The sequence below is a fragment of the Mesoplodon bidens genome, assembly GCF_964165515.1.
Source record: "Mesoplodon bidens genome assembly, chromosome: 6".
NCBI classification, from domain to species: domain Eukaryota; kingdom Metazoa; phylum Chordata; class Mammalia; order Artiodactyla; family Ziphiidae; genus Mesoplodon; species Mesoplodon bidens.
This window is the reverse complement of record NC_138162.1, coordinates 58,644,893-58,670,524: the sequence shown is the minus strand read 5'-3', so window position 1 is coordinate 58,670,524 and position 25,632 is coordinate 58,644,893. Positions and strand designations below refer to the sequence as shown.

Below are 25,632 nucleotides of genomic sequence, written 5' to 3'. Positions count from 1 at the left end.
CTAATTAAATATTTTAGTGATAGGAAGCATGCTATTTTGCAAGGCAGCCATTTATTATTATTTTTTTTTAGCAAGTACTTCTCATTGACCTGCATTTTCCTAAGATTACCCATTAGTCCCCCTTCTTCTCTGAACAAAGCAAGATAAGCTTTTTAAAAAGCCCATCTGATCCTATCTTGTGTTGTTTCTCTCTTCCTTCCTTTTCTTCCCTTTCATCCTTTACTCCCTCCCTCCCTCCTTTCTTTTTTTCATCAGTTTCTTTACTTCTCCACATGAAATGGTTTTGACTTTTCACTGTTATTTGCAAGGAATTCTCTAGTTTATTGGTGTTGAGAATGTGTCACTATGAAATGTTCTTCTTAGAGCTGAATACAGTAGTATAGATGTGGTCTGATCCATACTGAGCGTTTCAGTACCATCATGTTAATTAAAAATTTTTTTCCTGAGAAATAACTGTCAACCCTATTGACCCATAGGTCAATGAGATGATGGTCAGTGAAACTCCTTTTTCTTTTTCTTCTCACTCCAATTGTTCTTCCATTTTGTATTTATGGAATTGTCTTTTTTTGGACTTAACCTGCCTTGAACTTCACTGTTGACTTTGGTCCCAGTAGTTCTTTTTAATTGTGACTTTTGTCATCTCACATATTATTCATTGCACATGTTCTATTTCTACATAAAGAGAAACCATTACTTACAAAGTATTCTTGTTAAGAATTTTGGTAATGTTAAAGATTAGAAAGCCTTTAATGCTAAGTTGCTGAGGTTGTCTTTCAAAAATTTTTTTTATTACGGAAAATTTCAAGTATGTACAAAAAAATGCACTCAAGGAAATATATTGTCAGATAAACATGGGGCTTTACTTTGTTTTAAATTCCTTTCTTGGTGGCCTTTTGCCTTTGCCATTGTATATTTGCAAAAGAATGAAATAATTTAGCTACTGAACTGTTCACATTTATTTTTTATAACTTAAGTATTCTCTGCTGTCTCCTCCCCTTGATCTTTTAATAGTTTTTTTTTCTTCTTGTTTGTTCAGAATTAACTTCTCTCTCTGTGTATAACTTATAGTCATTTTGGGTTATTATGGTGGTAACGACTGGTGAAAGGTACAGCTGGTTAACTGTAGGCTTTCCTCTTGATGAATTTAACAGACACAAGGCTCCTGATTGAAGCAGATGGTTCATTGTTTGTAATCTCTGGGAAATGCCAGTGTGTCTGTGAACAGGACCATATCCTTAATACTAACTCCAGAATTTTGATCAGAACAGCTGGGTTTGAATTGAATTGGGATTTTCAAGAGCACCCAAGTCCTTCCTATCTAATACATTAGCCAGCTGAGAAGACACTACCATTTGAATGTCGTCTTTCACTGCATCTGCCAAGTGTGGAAATGATGCTCCCAGTTAAGGTTGTCTGAGCAAATTTCGTTCAGATGAAGGGCTTAGTAGTGCATTAGAATAACACGCCAACCCTTTTCTTCCAGGTAGCTATGTTGAAATTATAGAAAGGAGAGTCCATTTGGAGAACTCAAAACCAACTTTAATTAATTTCCTTCAACATGTTGGTACTGTCATGTAATTTGTCTTTAAACATCTGCACTCAAAGTAGTTAGAAAAATAAATGAAAAGAATTTGTGCCAGCCAGCAGTAACAAAAACAGTAGCAAATTGTGTTTTGGTTAGTGACAAAAGGAGAAAGCAGAGTTGTGTGGTTTAACTCTCTGTGAGTTACATAAATTTCTTCATCCCTTTAAAATCTTTATAGGTTTAGAGGAAAAAATTTTATTGGTAAAGCTTCTTATATAAGCTAAAATTATCCTTTGGTTTGTGTATTATTTTAATATCACAAGCTTGTTTCTCAAACAGATGAGAGATTTGATACAGACAACAGAAGTGATGCTGTTTATCGAAGAAGTGTATTTAAGCCTTTTGCGTCATCCTGTTTTCTGGAAAATTCAGCTTATCCAGATGACCCTTCAGCTGCTGTGTGTCTGTGAAGTCAGCTTAAACATAACTGGAGAATGCTCATCTTTAATTCACCTTTTAGAGCACAGTGTTGAACTTCTGAAGGAGGTAAGGATAGTAAGAAGTTTTAATGTCAGTTATCACTTAAGTAGGTCTTTTAGTAGCAGGGTGGGTGTGCTCTCTAACTTTCTTGCATATCAAAGGTGTTTTGATCTAATACTATTAGATCATACTAGTAATACATCAATAGTACTACTATCATTTATTATAAAAATGCCTCATTACTCTTTGGAGCATCAGTTAAGGGTTTACCACTGTGGTATTTTTTTCATTTGTTCATGTAGAACACAAGTATTGAACACTTATATGCCACACCCTATAGAAGAATTCAGTTGACCCTTGAACAACTTAGGAATTAGGGGTGCCAATCCTCCACGCAGTGGAAAATACACATGTAACTTTACAGTCGGCTCTCCCTATCTGGAGTTCTGCATCCGTTGATTCAACCAACCGCTGATTGTGTAGTACTGTAGTACATATCTATCGAAAAAAATCCATGTACAAGTGGACCTGTGCAGTTCAAACCCATGTGTTATTCAAGGGCCACTTGTACTTAGATGAAAAGGCCATTCTGTGACCTCAAGGGGCTTACAAACATGCAAATAAATAATAGTAGTACAATAAGGTAAATTGCTTGTATGGGGGTCTATTTAAAGTACAGTGGGAGCACAACTTAAGGGAGGTAGGGCATGAGTTCAGATTTGAGGAAGTCTGAGTAGGAGTTTGCTTGGTACAAACCAGAGGCTGGGAAGGCATTCCAGCTGCTGGAACAGCATGTGCCCTGGCACAGAAACGTGAGTGAGCAGGCAGGCATGGCTTGTTCAGAAAAAAAGTGTTGAGTGTTGCCAGAGGATTAAGGTGTAAGAGATAAGGCTGGGCATATCATGAAGGGTCTTCCATACCACACAAATGAGCTTACATCTTATCTTCTAGGCAGTGGCATGCTACGGAAGACCTTTCAGCAAAGAGGTGCCCTCATATTTTTGTGTGTGGAAGATCATTCTGGTGGGAGAGTGGAAGAGGGTTTAGAGCAGAGCGACACTAATAGGGCAGGAAGTGAGGAGGGATGTCTTAGACAGCTAGGGCTGCCTTAACAAAATATCACAGACTGAGTGGCTTAAACAACAGGAATTTATTTCTCACAGTTCTGAAGACTAGGAAGTCCAAGATGAGGGTGCTGGCCAATTTGATTCCTAGTAAGGGCTTTCTCTCTTCCTGGCTTGAAGAAGGCTGCTCTCTCACTGTGTCCTCACAAAGTGGAGGGAGAGCAAGAATGAGGTCTCTATTGTTTCTTCTTATAAGAACACTAATCCTTTTGTTTTAAGGCCCCACCCTTATGATCTCATTTAACTAATTACTTTCTTACCCCAAATACAGTCAGTTGGCACTTAGGGCTTCAATGTATGTATTTTGGTAGGGGGGATCTCAGTCCATGGCAGGGGCTAATTAGGGAAATTAGAACAGGAAAAGAGAAATATAGGACATTAAATCAATAGGGCTTTGTGGTTGATTACATGGTCAAGGAGAAGGTCCTCAGTAGAGTCTCAGCTTTCTATTTTGGGCAACTGGATGGTGCTGTTCACTTGAGAAATGGTAGCTGATGCTGAAGGGAAGATGATAAATTTAGTTTTAGATATGCTTGGTTTGAGGTATGCATGGGTCATAGATGGATATATGGTTTTAGAATTCAGGATAGAAGCCTAGGCTAAAGGTATAGACTTGTAAATAGATTTCTACTTTGGGGTGGAAGTTTTAACCGTGGACTTCATGACAGGGCTTGGGATAGAATTCCAGGGGCTGTTAATATTTGGAGTGTACTGATAAAGAGAAGTCTGAGAAAGTACAGCTAGAAGGATTGTATAACAAGCAAAAGAGACAGATGACCATTCCCCCTTTTGAGATACTCCATCCCATGTCATCTGTCTCAGACATGAAAATCAAGGGAAGGAATTTCTCAAAAAGGGGAATGGTCAGCAGTGTCCTGGGGAGAGGATTTAAGTATGGGATAGGAAGTCCCCTTAGGATCCAGCAAGTAGAAATTTATTGTTCATATTAAAGGAAACAGTTTCAGCAGAGTGATGGTGATAGGAACCAAATTGGAATAAGGGAGTGAATGGTAACTGAGGAAACAGAGAAAGTGAGTGTAGATTTTAGTGGGAGGTGGGAGCCGAGGAAGGCTCAAGTAATCTTTTGTCAGTTTTGTGACTAGCATGGTTTCATGGATGCTGGGACTTTATATATAATATTATATAATGATATATTTGTGTTATATTAATATTGTATATATTATCTAGTATAATAGTAATATATATAGTAATATTAAAAATATAATATACATATTATCTATTAGATATAATAGTAATATATAGTAACATGTAATATATGGTAATATATATGTTATAAATTATATAATTAATATAATAAAATAATAATGTCATTCCTATTCAGATGTTTATTTATATCAATTATATATAGTTATACCTATTAGATATAGCTCTAATAGATAATATATTGAAATATATTATTATACTAATAATACAAAAATATATAGAAAATATGGATATATAATATTTATAGATAAATAATATATAGAAAATATTATATAGATAATATTATATAGTTAAATTACTTGGAATTGCCTGTCTTAACCATAAATGTAATGTACTTAACAGGTAAATCCCATAATGTTCCTTTGTGTTTGTGTAGATTTATGTGAGTAGTAGACAGTTTTTTACGGCAAACACTTTGCTATAGCAGTTAGGTGAAACAGACAAGATCTGTGACGTTTATATTCCAGTCAAATTGTTCAGACTAGAGTGCATAAAAATCACTAAGCAGATTTTATTAAAAATGCAGGACTTCCCTGGTGGTGCAATGGTTTAGAATCCTCCTGCCAATGCAGGGAACACTGGTTTGAGTCCTGGTCCGGGAAGATCCCACATGCCGCGGAGTAATTAAGCCCGTGCGCCATAACTACTGAGGCCCGCGCGCCTAGAGCCCGTGCTCCGCAACGAGAGAAGCTACTGCAATGAGAAGTCTGCTCACTGCAAAGAAGAGTAGGCCCCGCTTGCTGCAACTAGAAAGTCCGTGCGCAGCAATGAAGACCCAACAAAACCTAAATAAATAAATAAATAAAATTGATTCTTAAAAAAAAAAGCAAATGCCTAGGGCCTACCCCTAGAAGTATTGAATTGGCAGGGCTGTGTGGGGCCCAAGCATCTGCATTTTAAACTAGTACCCTCAAATAATTTTCATAATTTTTTTTTTTTTTTTTTGCATGTAAGGCAAACATCCTTGTAAGCATCAAACAGAGCAAGAAACAGAACTTTTCTGGCCACCCCAGAGGTTTTCCAGGAGCCCAGTCCTAATCACAACCTCCTTTCTCCCCTGACTATCCTGACTTCTATAGTAGTGGCTTCTTTACGTTTCTCTGTAGTTTTACCGCCTATGTGTGTATCTGTACATATCATAATACAGTTTGGGTGTGTGCATGTGTGATCTATCTTTTAGGTATCTTTTACACTAAATATGGTCTCCTTCCATTCCTTTCCCTACCTCTTTTCTTACTGGCAGTTTGTTTACCTATGGAAAAACCTGGCTTATGTGAGCTGTGGAGCTTTGTACATCTTGAAATCTGCTGATTGAACCTTGTGGCTCACTTGGACATGTTTCCCAGTTAATCGGTAGTTGGCTATAGAGGCTTGATCAGATTCAGGTTTTTGTTCTGTTTTGTTTGTCATTTCTAAGACTACAGGGAATGGTGTGTTCTTTCGTCAAGAAGCACATAATATATGTTGCTCTTCTTTTTATGATGTTGGTCGCTGTTGATGCTCAGTGCCTAGCTCCATTAATTCATTAGACGTTAAAGAAATGATGGTCTAATTCTATCTATTCTTCTTCATTTATTAGCTGGAATACTTCTATTAAAAGAAGTATTTGGTTCTATCTACTATTTGGTTATCCAGTGGTAGAGTTTATATAGAAAAGTTAGGATAAATGCTTGACTCTTTCCCTTTACTTACTAATTTCTAAAAGTATTGTGAACTTATAGATTTAAACATATTTGATGCAATTCAATTTCTTACAGATAATGTCTGCATTAAAATTCAAATTGTCCTGTTTTTGGCCAGTAGGAATCTTTTTAAGTTGGCTCTTGAGTCCGACTTTAAAAATATTATTGATTTTTATTTTTGGCTGTGTTGGGTCTTTGTCGCTGTGTGAAGACTTTCTCTAGTTGTGGTGAGTGGGGGCTGCTCTTCGTTGCAGTGTGAGGCCTTCTCATTGCGGTGGCTCCTCTTGCTGAGGAGCACGGGCTCTAGGCGCGTGGACTTCAATAGTTGAGGTGTGCCGGTTCTAGAGCTCAGGCTCAGTAGTTGTGGCGCATGAGCTTAGTTCCTCTGCAGCATGTGAGATCTTCCTGGACCAGGGATTGAACCCATGCCCCCTGCATTGGCAGGCGGATTCTTAACCACTGCACTACCAGGGAAGTCCCAAAAATATTATTGATTTTAATGTAGAATTACAGAATACTTTTATTTAGAGCAATGAAATGGTATCTGTGGGAGAAGGTCATATTTACATTGTGTCTTCCTCCTGCCCAATATTTTAACAATTTTAGAAGTAAGTAAAAAATATGTAGAACTGTTAAAATACTTGTGTTATGAAATTTCCTGTCCCCCAACTCTGTCCCAGTGTTTCTGAGGTGTAAAAAAAAGCCTAGGAAAATTAATTTGCAAACATATATCCTTTAGGTCTATATACCCTTTTATTTGAAACAAAATGAAGTAGAATAAATCAATCTTATTTAGAGGCTATACCTGTATTCCTATATCACTGAGTTTATCAGCTAGATATTCAATTCAAATATTACATTAACTTTTCTTTTCCTCTTTGTTCTTTTTCTACTTTTATATTGGATTTATTTCATTGTACACTGAAAATGGATGTATTTCTTAGGCTACTTTAGTTTCAGTGTATTTTGTCTTAGTTGAACTATTTTTAGCCTTATTTAAATGATAACTTAAGGTGCTTTCCATTTCAAGCAAAATATATGTACTATTTTTTTCTATAAATTTATTTATTTACTTACTTTTTATTTTTTGGCTACATTAGGTCTTTGTTGCTGCATGTGGGCTTTCTCTAGTTGCAGTGAGCGGGGGCTACACTTCGTGGCAGTGCGCGGGCTTCTCTTGTTGCAGAGCATGGGCTGTAGGCACGCGGGCTTCAGTAGTCGTGGCATGCTGGCTCAGTAGTTGTAGTGCACAGGCTTAGTTGCTCCACGGCATGTGGGATCTTCCCGGACCAGGGATGCAACCCGTGTCCCTTGCACTGGCAGGTGGATTCTTAACCACTGTGCCACCAGGGAAGTCCCGAAAAATATGTACTCTTAACAGAAAATGATATTGATTGTGAGGAGACTAGGTAGCTCTCAAAGTGAAGAGTGCTATACATCCCAGCTTTAGTAAGGCTGGAGACCCCTGTTCCCTAATACATTGCTATCAGATGATTCAATCCCACCCATCTTTCTTCACTGTGTATCTCAGTTTACGTTGTCAGATTCCTAGGAAAAATGATCTGATTGGCCCAGCTTGGATCAGTCAACTCTGAGCAGAGGACAGTGTAGGTAGAAAAGCCATGACATGGGATTGTGTGAGCTGGGCTGCCATCTTTGTTGTGTCTGCTTCAGATACCTCTGATGTACCTCTGATGTAGTGTGGACTCCAAGGGTTTGCTGTCATTAAGACTCCTGTGACATCTGTGGTCCAGTATAAAGGCATTTCTTTACTTCTTCAGATAGGCTCTAAGTTAGCCTTGGTTCCCCCAGAAGAAGACCCTAAGTTTCCCTAAAGGCAAAAGCAGAACCTGGGTTTCCACAAATGCAAAGGCTTATGCAACAGGAGTTCATTTGCAGGTGTGATCTCAGGAAGCAGGTGGGAGAGAGACAAGAAGAGTGAAATATGAGAGAGACAATGCAAGTATTATCAAGTTGGCCACTGCTATAAGCAATCAGTTGCTCGATATCACAGAATATGCTGAGAAGTATTATGGAATATGTCTCAGAACCTGCCAGAAGGGTCCAGAATAAAGGGGGAAGCATTTGTCCCTGGGCTTCTATTGCCAATTTGTCAAGCCTATGGGGCTTTAACTTCCCTGTACTTCTGGATCTCTCAGTGGCCTGGGACAGAAGCAAGAGTTACTACAGCAATAGCTGTAGTATTTGAAGTAGCACATGAGATGTCCAACACAGGCTTTTATTAAAAGAGCTCACTGAGGGCTTCCCTGGTGGCACAGTGGTTGAGAATCCGCCTGCCAATGCAGGGGACACGGGTTCGTGCCCTGGTCCGGGAAGATCCCACATGCCGCGGAGCGGCTGGGCCCGTGAGCCATGGCCGCTGGGCCTGTGCGTCTGGAGCCTGTGCTCCGCAACGGGAGAGGCCACAATAGTGAGAGGCCTGCGTACCGCAAAAAAAAAAAAAAAGAGCTCATTAAATGATACCATTCTCAGGTGTTCATTAAAAATCAGTCAATCACACAAAAAACTTGTAACCTCTCAGAATTGTAAGCAATTTAACATCATCTAGTTTAATCATTTACCATTACTTTTCCTTATTTTTGGTGTCTTGATCCTTAGTTCTTTTCCTTTCACCCTCTGTTCTGAACAGGCCAGTCTCACTCTTCCTGGAGGATGTCATTTCCATTCATGCCTTCATACCTTTAAGTTCCATTCCTTTAAAATGCTTCTAGTGCATTTCAGAACCCTGAGAAGCTACTTTGTGGCCCTTCCAGTGATAGCCTGTGTGAAAAGGCTTTCCAATGATAGCATTAGTACAAGTAATACTTTGATTTGTCTCTGATCCTCTTGGTAGCTAGTAAATTTGAAATGTAAATGACCTTGCTGAGTTTTGCTTATTTGGTTGGTTTTTTTTTTTTAAATGAACATGCAGAATTTAAATGCAATTGAGCAAAATGGGAAAGAATGGTGTGATGGTGTATACTGGAAAGACATTGGTTTCAAAATGCATTTGTTGTCCTCAAATGGATAACAGTTGCTTCATTATTCTCAACTATATTTCAAAACAGTGAACACATATAGGCCCCAAGATACAAATTGGAATATATTCCATTAAAAAAATCCATACATTTTCTTCTTTTGCTAGTTGTTAAAAGTCCATAAACGAGCACATTAGAAGATTTTGCAGTTTAATTTCACTTTCAGATGGGATAACTAAGATGTAGATATGCATTTATTAATTTGTTCCAGAGTTGATAGCATTTCCAAAATTGTAACTTGTGTGTGTCAGACTAAGTTGTTTTCTCTCGAGTGTTTAACACATGACTCTACCTCACATTTTCTTTTTTTAATTTTTGTGGTTTTTTTAAATTTTTATTTTTTGCTTGTCCTCACGATTCATAGGTATTTCTGCTCTGCAGGCACTTCTGTAAATTTCAGAATGAAATAATTTTAGCAAAGTGTGCTGGGCCTTTCTTCTTTAGTTCCGTAATACGTTATAATTTTCTTTATTTAGAGACTTCAAGTACTATCTTATGCCACTTGCATTTTACTTATAAGAACTTAATGTACCTATCCTTTTTTTCTTTTTCATTTCATTTTACTTGGTAAAATTAATGACTTTAAGTTTCTATCGTTATTGCTTTGCTATATTTAAATATACTTAATAAATTACTGTAATTTAAAAATAATCTCTGCTTCTCTGGTACTGTTTCTTTTATTATAATAACAAGATTTATTAAAATTTGTTAAGTATAATTTATTATGTAAGTTGTATAGATGAATCATGTCTGTATTAGGTAAGCAGACAATTGAGCTACTTTCCAGAAATGAAATATTCTTAAGTATTTCAGGTAGGGTTCAGTGGTTTGCAAAGATTGATTTTTGAAGACTACAAGTTTTTCCTCTGAATTAATTTGGTTTATAGTTTATTGCTTTTTGGCCAGATATAACATTTTGAATTTATATGTGACTGCTGTGGCCTTCAACAGTTCTTCCTTTAATACAGCAGGCTTACTGTAAATTATTTTGTACAATAGGTTTATAATATTTCATGTTAAATTTACTCTTCCTGGATACATGTTATAAAGCCTTGGCTCTGGAAAGTTCTTCAACTCTTTACTTTTTTTTAGGATTTTCCTGTTGAACCAGTCATAATTGGAATAGCTTTACTACTACTACAGACTCCGGCAAGTCAGCAGAAGCCAATCTTAAGTCTAGGTAAATATAAATACACTCACAAGAGTAAAACATAAGTATAACACAAGTATTGGCAGGAGTCACTTGAACTACATTTCTTGCTGTGCTGTAGAAAAAAAGTCCTGTATACTTTGAGTGTCCATTCTGGAATTTTTCTGTTTAGTCATTATCAAATAGAACTTTCATTTTCTTATCCAAAAAGGTGTTTTGTGCAAGGTTCCATATACCATAATTTCCCAAGTATCTCAGCTGTTCGTTAGGACATTATGATCTAAATCATATAGCAGTGACATTGGTAAATATTTTGAAGGGCATGCCAGCTTATTCACACTGGCAAACAGAATCAATAGCATAAAACCCTTGAAGGAAAATAAGTGTTTAGCATTTGCATTTGTTTTTAAAACTCTATATACCTGTACTATTCCAAACTGGTGCCACATTGAACGAGACTTAATGTATGATTATTCTTTTAAGCTGCCTAGAACAAATGAAAGATAACATTCTTCTGACTATCCAGTATTGACTTAAAGAAAAGTGAGGAATGGGGCTAAAGGAAGGCAAAAGAAGTTCTGTTTACGAATAATGTGGTAAAGAATCAAGGTGCCAGGTGTGGCAGATTGGCAAACAAGTCACACTTTTCAAATGCGGCTTTTACATTCATGTTGCCTTGCTTTAGTTGGGCCACCATAATCCATGTAGTAATGTAGGATCTTGTCTAAATTATGATGTATATGTTATGATGCCATGATATATTGATACACTGCCATTTTCATTTTTAAAAGGTGCTTGAGGTAAATACCGATTGTGTAGCTCATTCTTCTGGGCATTTTAATTCATCATGATTTTGAGGGTGAATTGCTCTTTCATTTACAGTCTGTCTTGGAAATGGCTTTAGCACATGGAGGGGACCCTTGGCTGTTTTAAGGGCTTTGATTCCTACCCTGCTTTTGCTTATTGGCCCTATGCCCTTTGTATCCTCCTCCCTAGGCCCTTTCTGAACTGCTTTTGCCTTTTTTTCCCTTACAGCAGTACGCACGACATCGTCCTATAGCTATAATTTTCCAGTCCAGTTACTTCTGACAACCATAGTTTTGTTATTTTTTAAAAACAGCTTTATTGAGGTAAATTTATTTAACGTGCAGTTCACCATTTTTAAGTGTACAATAACATGCTTTTTAAAGTAAATTTAGAGTTGTGCAACCAGCACCACAGTCTAGTTTTAGAACATTAACATCAACCCCCTCCTCCAAATTTCTTGTGCCCATTTACAGTTAATCCTCGTTCCCACCCTCAGCCCCCCCAAACACTAATGTGCTTTCTGTCTCTAAGTATGTCTCTTCTGGATATTTCATTTAAATGGATTTTGTTTTTTGACCAAAAAAAAAAATTTTTTTTCAAAGCCACAGAGAAACCACATTCCTAATTCTGAAGCTATAGTCTTTTATTGTGGCTCATGTATGATAGGCTGATACAGGATCAAACACTCCAATACTTTTATTATTTGTTGGATAGAAGACTTTTTCTTTTGTAAACCAGTGTCTCTGATTTGAAATTACTTTAGATAGACTGAATAAACCATATTGAAAACTATTGAGCCAGCATGTCATGTTGAAAAGTAATGAAAAACTATTGTTTTATAGATTGGGAAAGAGTGTTCAAAGAAATAGGATAACCAAGAGAATATTTGTTATTTCAAATTTAAAAAATGCACAGCACTGATACAATGTTATGCTTCTTAATTATTAACACTGGCCTTGATTGTAAATAGCAATTTATAAAAATGCCTGGAAGATCCATAGTAAAGAATATAGAAATGTTTGTATTATATGAATTTCGTGTTTTGTTAAAGATAATGGGTTTTCATAATAACTGACAATTATGGATTAAGACTAACATTTAGGCAAAAAATGTAAATTAGTAGGGTCAGAGCAGCAGGGGTTTGTATTTCGTGCCATGTTCAGGTTTGACTTCCCAGTGATTTAAAATATAATATTGGACTTCCCTGGTGGTCTAGTGGTTAAGACTTCATGCTTCCACTGCAGGGAGTGTGGTTTCCATCCCTGGTCAGGGAACTAAGATCCCGTATGCTGCGTGGCACTGCCAAAAAGTAAAAATTAAAAAATATATATATAGTACTGGTAATTCACTGACATGATTTAAGGTTTACAGAATTTTTTTAGTGTAGTGGGGAAGTTAGTTGATTACTTTAATAATCTTGCTCTGCAGCCTACAAATAACATCTTTCAGTAAATCAGCACTCATTCAATAACTGAAAAGAAAGTATATTTATTCTTTAATTCATTCTGTTTGTAGTCTAGGGGAGACTATACATGTAAGTAAGTGATTGTACATGTGTGTATGTTTCTGATGTGTAAGTTGAGTTTCCATGTTAAAAACAATAATATAAAAATGCGTTGGATTGTTATGCTAGTTATGGACTTTGAGACTTTGCTGATTTGCTTCTTAGCAGTTACAGCTGAAGGACAGCCCTGCTTCACCTTGTTTACTTCTCCATCTCTTGATATAATTCTCAGCTGGGTTTGTAAGAGAAGCACACATGTTGATCTTGTTATCCACAGATCAGGAGCTCTGTGGTCTCTTGGTTCTGTTGAGGGCAGAGGATCTAACAGGACATAAAAGCAAAGGTTGAATTTTAAAGGAATTCACATTGACCTAAAAAGGAGTTGATTTTACTTTTTTTTTTTTTTTTGCGGTACGCGGGCCTCTCACTGCTGTGGCCCCTCCCCTTGCAGAGCACAGGCTCCGGACGCTCAGGCTCAGCGGCCATGGCTCACGGGCCCAGCCGCTCCGCGGCATGTGGGATCCTCCCGGACTGGGGCACAAACCCGCATCCCCTGCATCGGCAGGCGGACTCTCAACCACTGCGCCACCAGGGAAGCCCCTGATTTTACTCTTTGACATATGATATGCATTATCTCTAAGAGTATCATCAAGTTTTCAATTATATACCTTTATAGCTTATTTTAGCTGAGTTAATTGTTTCGTTCTTTTTATTTCTAAAAGGATAAGGTTTATCATCTTAGTTATGTGTCTGACCCAGTTGTAAAGGGGCAAGAAAACTTTTTGTATATTACTCTTAAACAAAATAGCATTTTATTTGACTGTAGTATTAATTTTAAAAACTGTAAATTGTTGTTTTGATAACTAGCTCTGAAGCTTCTCTCTTCTGCTGAGGGTCAGAAAATCCCAAAGTCCTCCTTGCTGCTAGTGATGCCAGTTCTGCAGATATTATCTTCTACTGCCTTGAAAGACTGTATATCCCCAGACGAAGAAGGACCCTCTAGGCAGCAGTTGGCTCTAAACATTTTAGAAATGGTACAGCAGGAGTGCTACAGAGACGACCACCAAAAGGTAATGAGTTCGTCCCGTTTCTCTTACATAAAGGTTAATTGGTAATGTGGGGTTTAAGTCACTGCCAATAATCTCACCTCCGAATGATGTATCTGTCTGGGTTTAAATTCTGTCATTGAGCTTTACCGTTCTGTCAGGCACTGTTGTAGATGTTAGTATATTCTTCTGGACTGTGAGGGAGCGGTAGTCCGGCTGTGAAATAAGTTTTGGAAATGCTGCGTAATCTTTTTTGCTTGTTGAGTTGCCAGTGTACACTAGTAGTTAAAGGTTCTGAGGAATCCTGCAGAAAAGGAGCTAGTTCTATTTAACCTAGTGCTTCTCCAACATTTCTGAGCATGGAGCCCTTTTTTGTCATCATTGTCAATTAGTGCGGCTTATTGCTGGACCTGCCACAATCCATGGTGGGGAATCTCAATTGCCTGGAAGTTCTGGGATCTGTAAGAACTAAGGGGCTTTTGATGCCTCCTGTATGTGGCCCTACTCTGCTGTTACACTCCATTCTTATCCCTGCCTGCGGGCTTCTTACCCCACTCTACTTTGTCAGTCTTACTGTTCCTGTTAGAATAATGTAGAAGTATTGTCAGTGTCTGGTTGGTGGCTGGGTTCTAGGCCTATATTCGTTAGACTTTTTCTTTTTTGGTACTTGAGTTTTGCCTTCGTTAAAATGTAGTGTTATTCCCAGCTGTGACTTTTTTGGGGATTGAATGAGGATTAAAGAAGATAAAACTGGTGAAGCATCTTAAGTCGCCAGAGAGAGAGGCATTACATAAATGCAAGCTAGTGCCTCAGTTGTTCTGTCTGCAAAAGCAGAGATTCCTCTAATAATGTATCATTAAATGTTCTGGCAGCAAAAATCCAGGCATTGTTAGGGATTGCTGGACCTGTTCCTTGTTTGATCATACAGCAGAAAGTAGCCTACAGGCAAATTGAATGTATGCTACAGTTTCTTCAATCCTAATTGTTTGACTAAAACTTTAAAACTTGAAATAGGTAATTGATTTGCATTAAGAGAAGGAAGTTCTTGCATCTGCTCTGACAGGACTACACACTGTGGCCAAAAATTTCTAATAGCCTTATACCTTCCCTTTTGGTTTGCCCATAGAGAACAATACTTGGATTCTGAATGGGGGTAGGGACAGGGCACTATGTCTGAGAGTTCTGTTCCTTTAAATTATGAGTGATATGTACTGAGGATCACCTTAAATCTAATGTGTAAGTACTCGGCTTACTATTTGTTCAGGTGTGAGTGAATCTTATTCATCAGCACTAATAGGTGGATTTTTATCTTCAGCAGCTGGTGAAGAGGGAGGAGGAAGGAATGCTATTAGGGTATAAATGCCTCCTGATGCTAGTGTGCTGCTTTCTTGAGCCTTTGAGTGGATATATGATCACCCTTTAAAATAATTTAAGCCACAGTTTACTGTTGGCTTTTCTTCTGCACCCGTCAGGACTCTAGATTCCAAACATACCTGTAAATTTAACTTGCCCCAAACCCTCCGAGTGTCTTCCTGAATCTTTGCTTTTGCACAGGATGCTCTTTTGTCTCCTTTGCCTGATCTACTCATTCTTCAAGACCCAGCCAAGTGTTCTCAGCCTCCCTGAGTCAGAATTCATTACTCTCTTTCTTTTGCATCCAAGTACTTTTAGCATTACTCAGTTGTGTTGTGTCTTAATTTAGGGGGTACATATTTGTACATTCGACTATGCTGCGAGCTCACTGAGGGAAGGAATCTTGGCCCTTTTCACACTTTGCCTTTATTTTCTAAGCATGTTAATATTTAAATTGCAACAATTGTTGAACTTTTGGTATTTTTTCCACCGTAGGTGTTTCTGCATTATCTTTTTCAGCTGATTATAGATGGGAAAATTAAAAATACTTTAGCAGTTGTTAAACTGAATACTCTATTTTCCACATACTTAAAGAAATAGGTAACTTAGCTTTTTTGTCTTATTTGTCTAGCTTATTTGTCTTTGCATCCTCCACACTTGACCTATTGTTGGCCGCATAGTAGACATTCAAGAAATTTCTGTTCAATGAGGAATGTGTGCTTCTGATACAAATACAAAAGATCATTTTACTGTCTTGATTTATTACAGAAAGACTTTGTTTAAAATCACAGATTTTTGTTGTTTATATTTTTATTATTTATTTTTAAATTGGTGACTCCAACTTGAGTGTTTGGTTTAGAAATAAAGCATTTCTTCAGAAGTACAATTCTTCTGATAAATGAAACCAATGGTTAATATACCGTACCATGTAGTTCTCTATTACCTATCCATTTCTGAAATGTTGATAACCATGAAATAAAACATATTTTAACTTGTCCCAATTTCTAAGAATTAAAAAAGATATCAAGCCAGCCATTCATCTCTTTAAAATAAAAGATTAACATAATCTAATAAGCTTTTATTTATTTATTTATGGTGTATGAAAAACAGGATCCCTTTGGTAGCTGTTAAATGTGATATTTAAAACCACCTATTTGTGTTCTCCTAGGTGAAAAAATCAAACACTGGTTGTAAACTCTAAAGTCCTTAAAATCTTGCTGCCCCCTACCCCAAAGAATGTTGGGGGGAGGGTGGAGAAAGCACCAGTGTATGAGTCAGGGTCTAGTTAGGAGAGAGAAACCACACTGATAATTTGAACAAGGAAAAACTTAATACGAAAAATTGTTAACTAGTAAAAGGTGTTTAATTATTGAAAGCTGTAAATGAGGCTCTAAGGAATATTGCAGTAACAAATGTAGGGAGCAGTTACTACTTCTAGGACTGAGGGAGAGTATGCAAGGGTGGAACTAAATGGATCTCCCCGCTCAAGGCTGATATCACAGCTTGTTGGAAAGATTGTGGTTATGGCCTGCTAGCTGGTGAAGTGTGTGCTGGGGGTGCCATAGGCCAGAGCTGGGTCACAGGAAGCCAACTGCTGGGGTCTCTTGCGTGGCCGTGGGAGCCATGGTTGGGTGAAATAAAGTGGGAAAGAGACTTAAAAGCTAAATTCCTGCAATTATATAGTAGGGCAAGATTCAGCTCTGGAGAACTGTTTTAGTCAACAGAAAGATTTAGAGATGGTGTGACTGAGCTAGGATTTGTCATACATTTATTCATTGGTATATTTTTTTTTTGCGATATGCGGGCCTCTCACTGTTGTGGCCTCTCCCGTTGCGGAGCACAGGCTCCGGACACACAGGCTCAGTGGCCATGGCTCACGGGCCCAGCCGCTCTGCAGCATGTGGGATCTTCCCGGACCGGGAAGTGGTTTTAAATATCACATTTAACAGCTACGAACCCGCGTCCCCTGCGTTGGCAGGCGGACTCTCAACCACTGCGCCACCAGGGAAGCCCCATTAGTATTTTTTGATAACGTACTTTATTCAACCTTAAATAAAGTACTGTGAACTTTATTACCTTGGAATAAAGCAGTGCCTAGTAGGTTTCATTCACAGTTGCTTTGAAGTAGTATATAGTAAGCAGAAAGCATTTTGAATATTTGTCTCTTAAAAAAATAAAAATTTGTAATAGATTGTTGTTGTCCTATTTATAGCTAAAGTTAACATTTATTGAGCACATGCTCTGTGTAAGAAGTTATATGGGTCAACTCATTTCTCACAGTAACTTTGAAATAGTTTTGTTTTGCCATTTCCAGCTGTGTGGCCTTGGACTAATGGTTGAAGCTCTCCGGCCCCTGGCCAGATGGGCAACAAAGCCCCTGCTTCATGGTGCTGTTTATTAAGCATGTCTTACATTCAGGCTCCATTTTAAGTGCTTTGCCATATATTAAGTCATTTGATTTTATCTCAAACTCTTTGAGGTAGCTAATATTACTGGTCTAATTTTATCCAAGAGTTAACTGAGGCATAGAGAAGATAGGTAACTTGCCAAGGGTCATGCAGTGGGAGGCTGGTTATTTTTTAAAATAGATTTATTGAGATAAAATTCTCATACATACGCTTTACTCATTTAAAGTACACAACTCAGTGGTTTTTAGTATATTTGCAGAGTTGTGTACACAACACCACAATCAATTTTAGAACCCTTTTATTACTCTGAAAAGAAACTACTCCCAAATAATATTCTGTTGTATGGAGATACCACGTTTTATTTTTTCATTCATCCGTTGAACATTTGGGTTATTTTAATTTTTTGGCTATTGTGAATAATGCTGTTATGAACACTCCTATACAAGTTTTTGTGTGGACATAGGTTTTCATTTTTCTTGGGTAGATACCTAGGAGTGGAATTGCTAGACCATATGGTAACTCCATGTTTGATCATTTGAGGAGCTGCCAGACTTTTCCAAAGCAACTGCACCATTTTACATTACCATTAGCAGTGTATGAAGGTGCCAATTTCTCTACATCCTTGCCAACACTTGTTATTGCCTGTCTTTTTTATTATAACCATGCTAGTGGGTGTGAAGTGCTATTTTGTTATGGTTTTGATTTGCATTTCCTTGATGATAATCTTATAATACTCATTTTACAAGTGAAGAAATTGAAATTAGGGAGGTTAATTAACTTCCCCTCATTACGCAGGTAATGGATGGTAGGATTGAGATTCAGATTTTGTCTGTTCGACAAATAGAGTTTAGATTTGCTTATACTCTATTGCCTCCACTTTGTTTTTTTGAGTTTTTTTTTTTTTCCTGAACAGTAATTTATCATCTTTGTGCTGAACTTGGGAGTTAATAACAGCATTTCAGATTTACAGGGAAACAGTAAATCAATAGTAAGTTAAAGTAAACTGGTTTCTTAAAAGCTTTTAGTTGGAAGTTAAAAGGAATTAGATCTAGTGCTTCTATCATTGTCTTTTTTTAAACTTTTTATTTTATATTGGAGTATAGTTGATTAACAATGTTGTGATAGTTTCAGGTGTACAGCAAAGTGATTCAGTTATACATATACATGTATCTATTCTTTTTCAAATTCTTTTCCCATTTAGGTTATTACATAATATTGAGCAGAGTTTCTTGTGCTATACAGTAGGTCCTTGTTGGTTATCCATTTTAAACATAGCAGGGTGTACATGTCAATCCCAAACTCCCTAACTATCCCTTCCCCCCACCTTTCCCCGCTAGTAACCATAAATTCCTTCTCTAAGTCTGTGAGTCTGTTTCTGTTTTGTATAAGTTCATTTGCATCATTTCTTTTTAGATTCTACACATAAGCAATATCATATGATATTTCTCTTTCTCTGCCTGAATTACTTCACTCAGTTTGACAATCTCTAGGTCTGTCCATGTTGCTGCAAATGGCATTATTTCATTCTTTATAACGGCTGAGTAATATTCCACTGTATATATGTGTCACATCTTTATCCATTTCTCTGTCGATGGACATGTAAGTTGCATCCATGTCTTGGCTACTGTAAGCAGTGGTGCAATGAACATTGGGTTGCATGTATCCCTTCGGACCATGTTTTTCTCCAGATATGTGCCCAGTAGTGGGATTGAAGTGTCATATGGTAGCTCTATTTTTAGTTTTTTTGTTTTTTTTTCTTTTGTGGTGCGCGGGCCTCTCACTGTTGTGGCCTCTCCCATTGTGGAGCACAGACTCCAGACGCGCAGGCTCAGTGGCCATGGCTCATGGGCCCAGCTGCTCCGCGGCATGTGGGATCTTCCTGGACCAGGGCACGAACCCGTGTCCCCTGCATCAATGGGCGGACTCTCAACCACTGCACTACCAGGGAAGCCCTATTTTTAGTTTTTTAAGGAATCTACATACTGTTCTCCATAGTGGCTGCACCAATTTACCTTCCCACCAACAGTGTAGGGGAGGGTCCCCTTCTCTCCACAACCTCTCCAATGAGATACCACCTCACACCAGTCAAAATGGTTATCATTGTCTTCTTAACAACATGGATACCGAGGATGGTGTTCATTGTCTTTTGGTGATAATTAACCACTACCAAGCCTCTCAACTCTTGACTAGATTCTTCATAGAGGTGTAGAGTTGAAGGACACTCTTTAAGGCTTTATCTTTTCCAGTCTTCTGCTTCTGGTCTGGTGAGATATGTGTCACATCTTCTTTATCCATTCATCTGTTGATGAACACTTAGCTTGCTTCCATATCCTGGCTATTGTAAATAGAGCTGCGATGAACATTTTGGTACATGACTCTTTTGAATTATGGTTTTGTCAGGGTGTATGCCCAGTAATGGGATTGCTGGGTCGTATGGTAGTTCTATTTTTAGTTTTTTAAGGAATGTCCATACTGTTCCATAGTGGCTGTATCAATTTACATTCCCACCAACAGTGCAAGAGGGTTCCCTTTTCTCCACACCCTCTCCAGCATTTATTGTTTGTAGATTTTTTGATGATGGCCATTCTGACTGGTGTGAGATATCTCATTGTAGTTTTGATTTGCATTTCTCTAATGATTAATGATGTTGAGCATTCTTTCATGTATTTGTTGGCAATCTGTATATCTTCTTTGCAGAAATGTCTATTTAGGTCTTCTGTCCATTTTTGGATTGGGTTGTTTGGTTTTTTGATATTGAGCTGCATGAGCTGCTTGTAAATTTTGGAGATCAATCCTTTGTCAGTTGCTTCATTTGCAAATATTTTCTCCCATTCTAAGGGTTGTCTGTTCATATTAGTTTTTTAAAAAGTAAAGGTTTGCAACTATTTCACATCTGAAGATGATTTGCAACCATTTAATATTCAGTTAAATGTTATTCTTCTGTGTTTTCTTCTCTCATTTTTTTTAATTGAGATATAATTCACCTGACATGAGCTTCTCTTTTATTTTTAAACACCTACTTTCTCCTCTAAAACACAGGGCCTACCAGCACTTTCACAGGTCCTCCCCCAGGCGGTGGGGCTAGGATTTGGTAGCTGGTGCTGAGAGAAAACCCTTGGTGGCACCTTTGCCCTGGGACTGTGCCAGTGGCAGCTGTCACTCAATGGGACAGAGAGGCCGTTCTGCGATCTCTTATTTAACATTGTGCCTTTCTCCTCTCCTCATTGCTCTACCTTAGGAAAACAAACAAACAAAAAACAGAGCCTAAACCTGGACTAATACTTTAAGCAAAGTAGGATTACTTTTCTGTTTCACTATGTTTACTCTGTAATGTTGCTGCTTTTGACTCGAGTTATGGTTCATGGTGATTTCCAATTATTTTCTCTTATACTCATATCCAGCAATTTTATGTTTCTCTCCTAAAGATGACAAGGATAATATTTTTTTTTCCTCTGCAACTTCAGGCCCTGTGCTAGGTGCTTTGTGGGTACTATCTCATTATCAACTTCAATAATTTTGGCAGGAAGTTAGGCATTAGTTCCATATTACAAATGAGGAAAGTAAGGCTCAGAGAGTTTGGGTAACAGCTAATAGCTGGCATGGCTGCACTAAAGTCCTGGTCTTTTAAATCTCAAGTCCAATGCTATTTGTCATTAGGCTAAAGAAATTGACTCTCGTCTTTAATGAATTCCATCTTCTTGGGAAAAAAATTCTTAGGATTATAATAAATTAGGTATCATTTAATTTTAAAAATTTATAATTTTTAAAATAGTAATACATTAAAATGTTTCAAGAATTATAAATGGTATACAATGAGAAGTCTCTTTCTCACCTGTGATTCTGTTTGTCCAGTTTCCACACTCTTAAAATAGAAAATGATGATTAGTAGTTATTAATTTCTTCTATATTTGTCTAAATATTTTGTGTGTGTGTGTATGTGTGTACACACACACACATATATATGCAAATACAAATATACGGTCTCTGTGCTTTCCTTTAAAAAATTAATTAGTAGCATTTCAGGCACACTATGTGTATCTTGTGTTTTTCTGTGTGAGATCTTTTCCTATCAGTAAAGATAGAGCTTCCCCGTATGTTTTTATCCTGGCATTTACTTTCAAATAAAGGTTATCTTCATTCTTAAGCATATACTTGAAATAACTAAACACCTATGTTCTCACAAAAACTTTTACAGCAATATTCCTAGCAACATTATTTATAATAGCCAAAAAGTGGAAACAACTCCAGTGTCCATTAACTGATGAGTGGATAAACAAAATATGGTATATCCATACAGTGGAATATTACTTGATAATGAAAAGAAATGAAGTATTGATATCAGCCACAACATGTATGAACCTTGAGAATATGCTAAGTAAAAGAAGCCAGTCACAAAAACCACATATATTGTGTGGCTCCATTGTGAAATGGTCAGAATAGAAACAGAAAGTAGATTAATGGTTGCCCGGGCCTGGGGGTCACAGGGAATAAAGAGGGACTGTTAATGGGCACGGGGTTTCCTTTTGAGGTAACGAAAAATGTTCTAAAGTTAGCTGGTGATGATGGTTACACAATTTTATGAATTACTAAAATTCACTGAGTTATAAACTTTAAAAGGCTGGATTTGATGATGTGAATTATATCTCAATAAAGTTGTTATTAAAAAGTTTTATAAGGCTTAACTTTTACTTCTCATCCTTTCAACTGTTATTCTTATCCATGTAAGTCAGTCTCTAATAACAGGACAGTTATAATCTAGAAATTTCTAATTTGTCTCATTGTACTCTAAATGAATTATTTTTTGAGCAGGCAATATCTAATTCCTCATTAATGTCTGTGGCTTCTCCTGGGCCATTCGGGCACACAGCTCACATTGGCAGAGTTCTATCCAGTCTCTGACCCTGACTGCACCACTTGACTTCCATGAGGAGCCATTCCTCAGATTGACTTAAGTATAACATCTTCTTCGAGTATCATTTCAATTTAGAGCTGTCAGGCTATTTCTTCTTGCAGGAGTTATTCACAATTATTAATGAATTTCCAGGCTCCAGCTGAACCAACTCTGTTCCTATCAACAGACTGTCTATTACAAAAATGAACTGTCCTCAGTCCAAGTCTGCCATCTGCCCCGAGTTGCCTCTTACTGGGCCCTGGAGTTGGGCAAATACAGTGTTTTTTTTCTATCTTCCCTCTCACTGGTGAATACTTCTTAAGTGGTAATGGCTTTTCCCAAACTCTGTTGCCTCTGGGTTTTGTATATTGACTCTTTTTTTTTTTTTTCCTGCCTTAACTGAGAGCGAATGGTAAACATGAGGAAAATTGGTAATAAACTATTCTAGAGTTTCACCTGACAGCTATTTTCTTTTTTGTGTAATCCCATTAGCTTAAATACGTGCAGAGAGGTTTTGGGCAGGAATGGAAAATTTTGTATTCATTTTGTTGGAAGGATTGATTTCTTACAATGAAATATAAAAAATAAATGAATGTCAGAAATGTATTCCTGATGGATTGATTTATCTCATTTATTCATGCCTTTTTTTGTGTTTACTTTTCAGCTCTCCTACAAGCTTGTGTTCCCCATAACCAGCACGTATGGTTCAATATTTACAGCCTGGAGGATCCTTGAAGTAATGAGAGAAGAGTCTGCGACAAGTGACTGGTTAGCTTCCGTAGAGTCATTGCTTCCTATTACCACAGCTATCCCTGTGCATGTTTTTCTTCTGCTGGCTTACCTCCTTGTTGAAGATAAAGGACGAAATCTTCGTCAGATACTGAAGGTCACTACAGAATTTGCCCAAGCTGATTCCTCTCAGGTAAAGCAAGAAAATAATGGAGCAGTAATCGGGGTAAAGCTTAATATTGGAATTGTAGATTATTCTTTCATTGTGGATAATTTTTATCAGAGTTTTAGAGTACAGGTTGCTTTTTTTTTTTTTGCTATCTTTATTTTCCCAATTTTTTCTTTTTTCTCCTTACTCTGAGTTGATATCTACTTCATGATGCACATGTTTCTTTAATGAAAGCACACTTTGAAAGAGAATCTACACATGATGCTAATCTGTTATTTTTGTTATTGATGGATGTGCTAATTTGTAATGCTTTCATTAACTCTTGCACCCTATTCCAAGATGCACATCCCTTAGTTCTCATATCAATCTTTTAAGGTGGAAAAATTAATTAATTCAGAATAAATGGCCCTGTATAACAGGAATTAATCTCTTTTTAACTTCTTGCAATTTGATCATATTTTTATTCAGTCATTTAATAAACAAAAAAAATAGTGGGTTGTTGTTTTATATGGTACTGATCAACATGCTGATCATGTACCATATAAAACATGCTGATCAGTACCGTATAAAACAACATGTTAAAGATATGTTGTTTAATAAACATATTAAACATACTAAAGATAAATAATCATTTTTCCTATCTGCACAGTTCTTGGAGTATAATAAGATAACCATCAGACATTATTAATAAAACTCCCCCCCCACCTTTTAAACTAACCATATATTTAGCATAGACACCTGTAATTTTTTTTCTATTGAATAGAATCTCTAGAATGCATTTCCTGTGAAGGGAAGGATTTCCTAACCAAGTAGGTATGGCATTTTTATTATCTTCTCTATCTTAGTGTCTGTGCTTGTGTTCTTTTTCAAGCATGGTGAAGAAAAAGTCCATCTCTTTATGGAGTGTTCCTATAGGAAAAAAATTTGGTGTTGAAGGTGGGATAAATATGTTTTTCTAGGTAATGAAGTTAATGTATTTGGAATTCCTTTTTGTCCCCAACTTGTCACGCTCATTCCGTTTTTTCAGGTAAACAACTGCTATCTCACAAAAGTTTTCCCTCTGACTAGATTTCTCTGTCTGATTCTGCAAGTGGATCCATAATGTATTCAGAGTACCTTTGTCTCACGTAACGTGAAACACTTCAGCTTGCTTCCTACTTTATTTCTCCCTTCAGCTTCTGTAACAATCCTAATTCTACCAAATGCTTTTTATCACTGTTGACACCTTGTAGGATTATCTCTTTAGAATAGTTAATGCACACGTAATGCCTGGAGATTATCTGAGGAAGTCATACCGTAGGTTACCTGACCTATGTTTGCCACTGGTGTAGAACATGTGTTATATCAATGTATGTTTTGATACTTAGGAAATGCATTTAGTCTTTGAAATTCTAGGGTGATCCAGTATCCTTGTAAACACTTTTCATGTGTGCCATGAAATGGAAAAAGTTGGGAAGCACTGGGGTGACCATCCCGGTTCATTTATTTATTCAATAAATGTTTATTAAGAAGCAGTGCTATAAATTAAAGTCAATATGTTACACTTTTGTTGATAATTTCTAGGAAGTTTTTAAAGAAGTGAGAAAAAACACTCCATGTAATTTTGCTTGTTAAGGTGAATGGTAGGGTAAAATGTTGAAATGTAGTTACCCAAACTCATGCAGAAGCAAAGGCAATATAATTAATAAGAACTTACAAGTGGGGTTATTTAAGTCTTTTGAAAAGGATAAAAAGAAGACTAGAAGTAGGAGGTAGTTCTTCACTTTTCCTTATGAAGTGACCGTATCATATCATTTCTCTGGCCTTTAGCTACAAGGTAAAGCAGCCTGAAGAAGAGGATTGAATATTTTGAAAAAGCAATTCTCTAATTGTAACTGCTTGGTGTAGATTGAATTAGATGAGTTAGGGTTGAGATCTATTATTGGAGGAGTGTTTTCTGTTTCTTTCATTAAGTTGACATGACTGCATGAAATGTATTGTTTCATGTGTGTTTGTCCTTTCTTACCTTATAAAAAGAAGGTATATTATGTTTAAGCAATCATTGGCTCAAATTCATGGGGGAGTCAATACTAAAGAAAAGTCTTAGACTACTAATAAGCAGATACTAAGTAAATTGGTATGTAAGAATAGGAATTTAGAGGCTGTCTTCTACCTCTGTTTTGGTGGTCACTTAACCTCTTATATAGAGTTCACTGGCCTGCAGTATTGTGTTTGTGTGACACCATAATTTATTGTAAGAATTCAACTCTAAGACCTTGTGAGAGAAAATATTTGAAAAGTTTGAAAGAGATGTGCCATATTTGAAGTGTGTTTAGTGTGATTATGATTATTATTATTCATTCTAAGGTATTAATAGAAATTATTTTTGATAGTACTTATTCATAGTAATGCAAGTTATCAATATCAACTAATACTTTTAGCGTTAATAATGATAAGAAAATATACTTCTTTAAAAATGTGATTATTCTTCTTACTTATCAGGTACTTTGATGGATCCCCTTC

At 37.0% G+C, this 25,632-nt stretch overlaps 1 protein-coding gene across 6 annotated transcripts in view; it reads left to right on the top strand.

Moving 5' to 3' along the window:
* FOCAD (focadhesin) overlaps positions 1–25,632 on the top strand; it is a 311,561-nt gene that overhangs the window by 82,134 nt on the left and 203,795 nt on the right. For all 6 annotated transcript variants that reach the window (XR_014016190.1, XM_081238309.1, XM_081238312.1 and 3 more), the window contains 4 exons: positions 1,865–2,071; positions 10,166–10,253; positions 13,402–13,604; positions 22,897–23,154. Coding sequence is in view for 5 of the 6 variants with exons in the window: in XM_081238309.1 (XP_081094435.1) it covers positions 1,865–2,071; positions 10,166–10,253; positions 13,402–13,604; positions 22,897–23,154 (756 nt within the window). In the remaining variant the exon portion in view is untranslated. The remainder of the gene's footprint in view (positions 1–1,864; positions 2,072–10,165; positions 10,254–13,401; positions 13,605–22,896; positions 23,155–25,632) is intronic.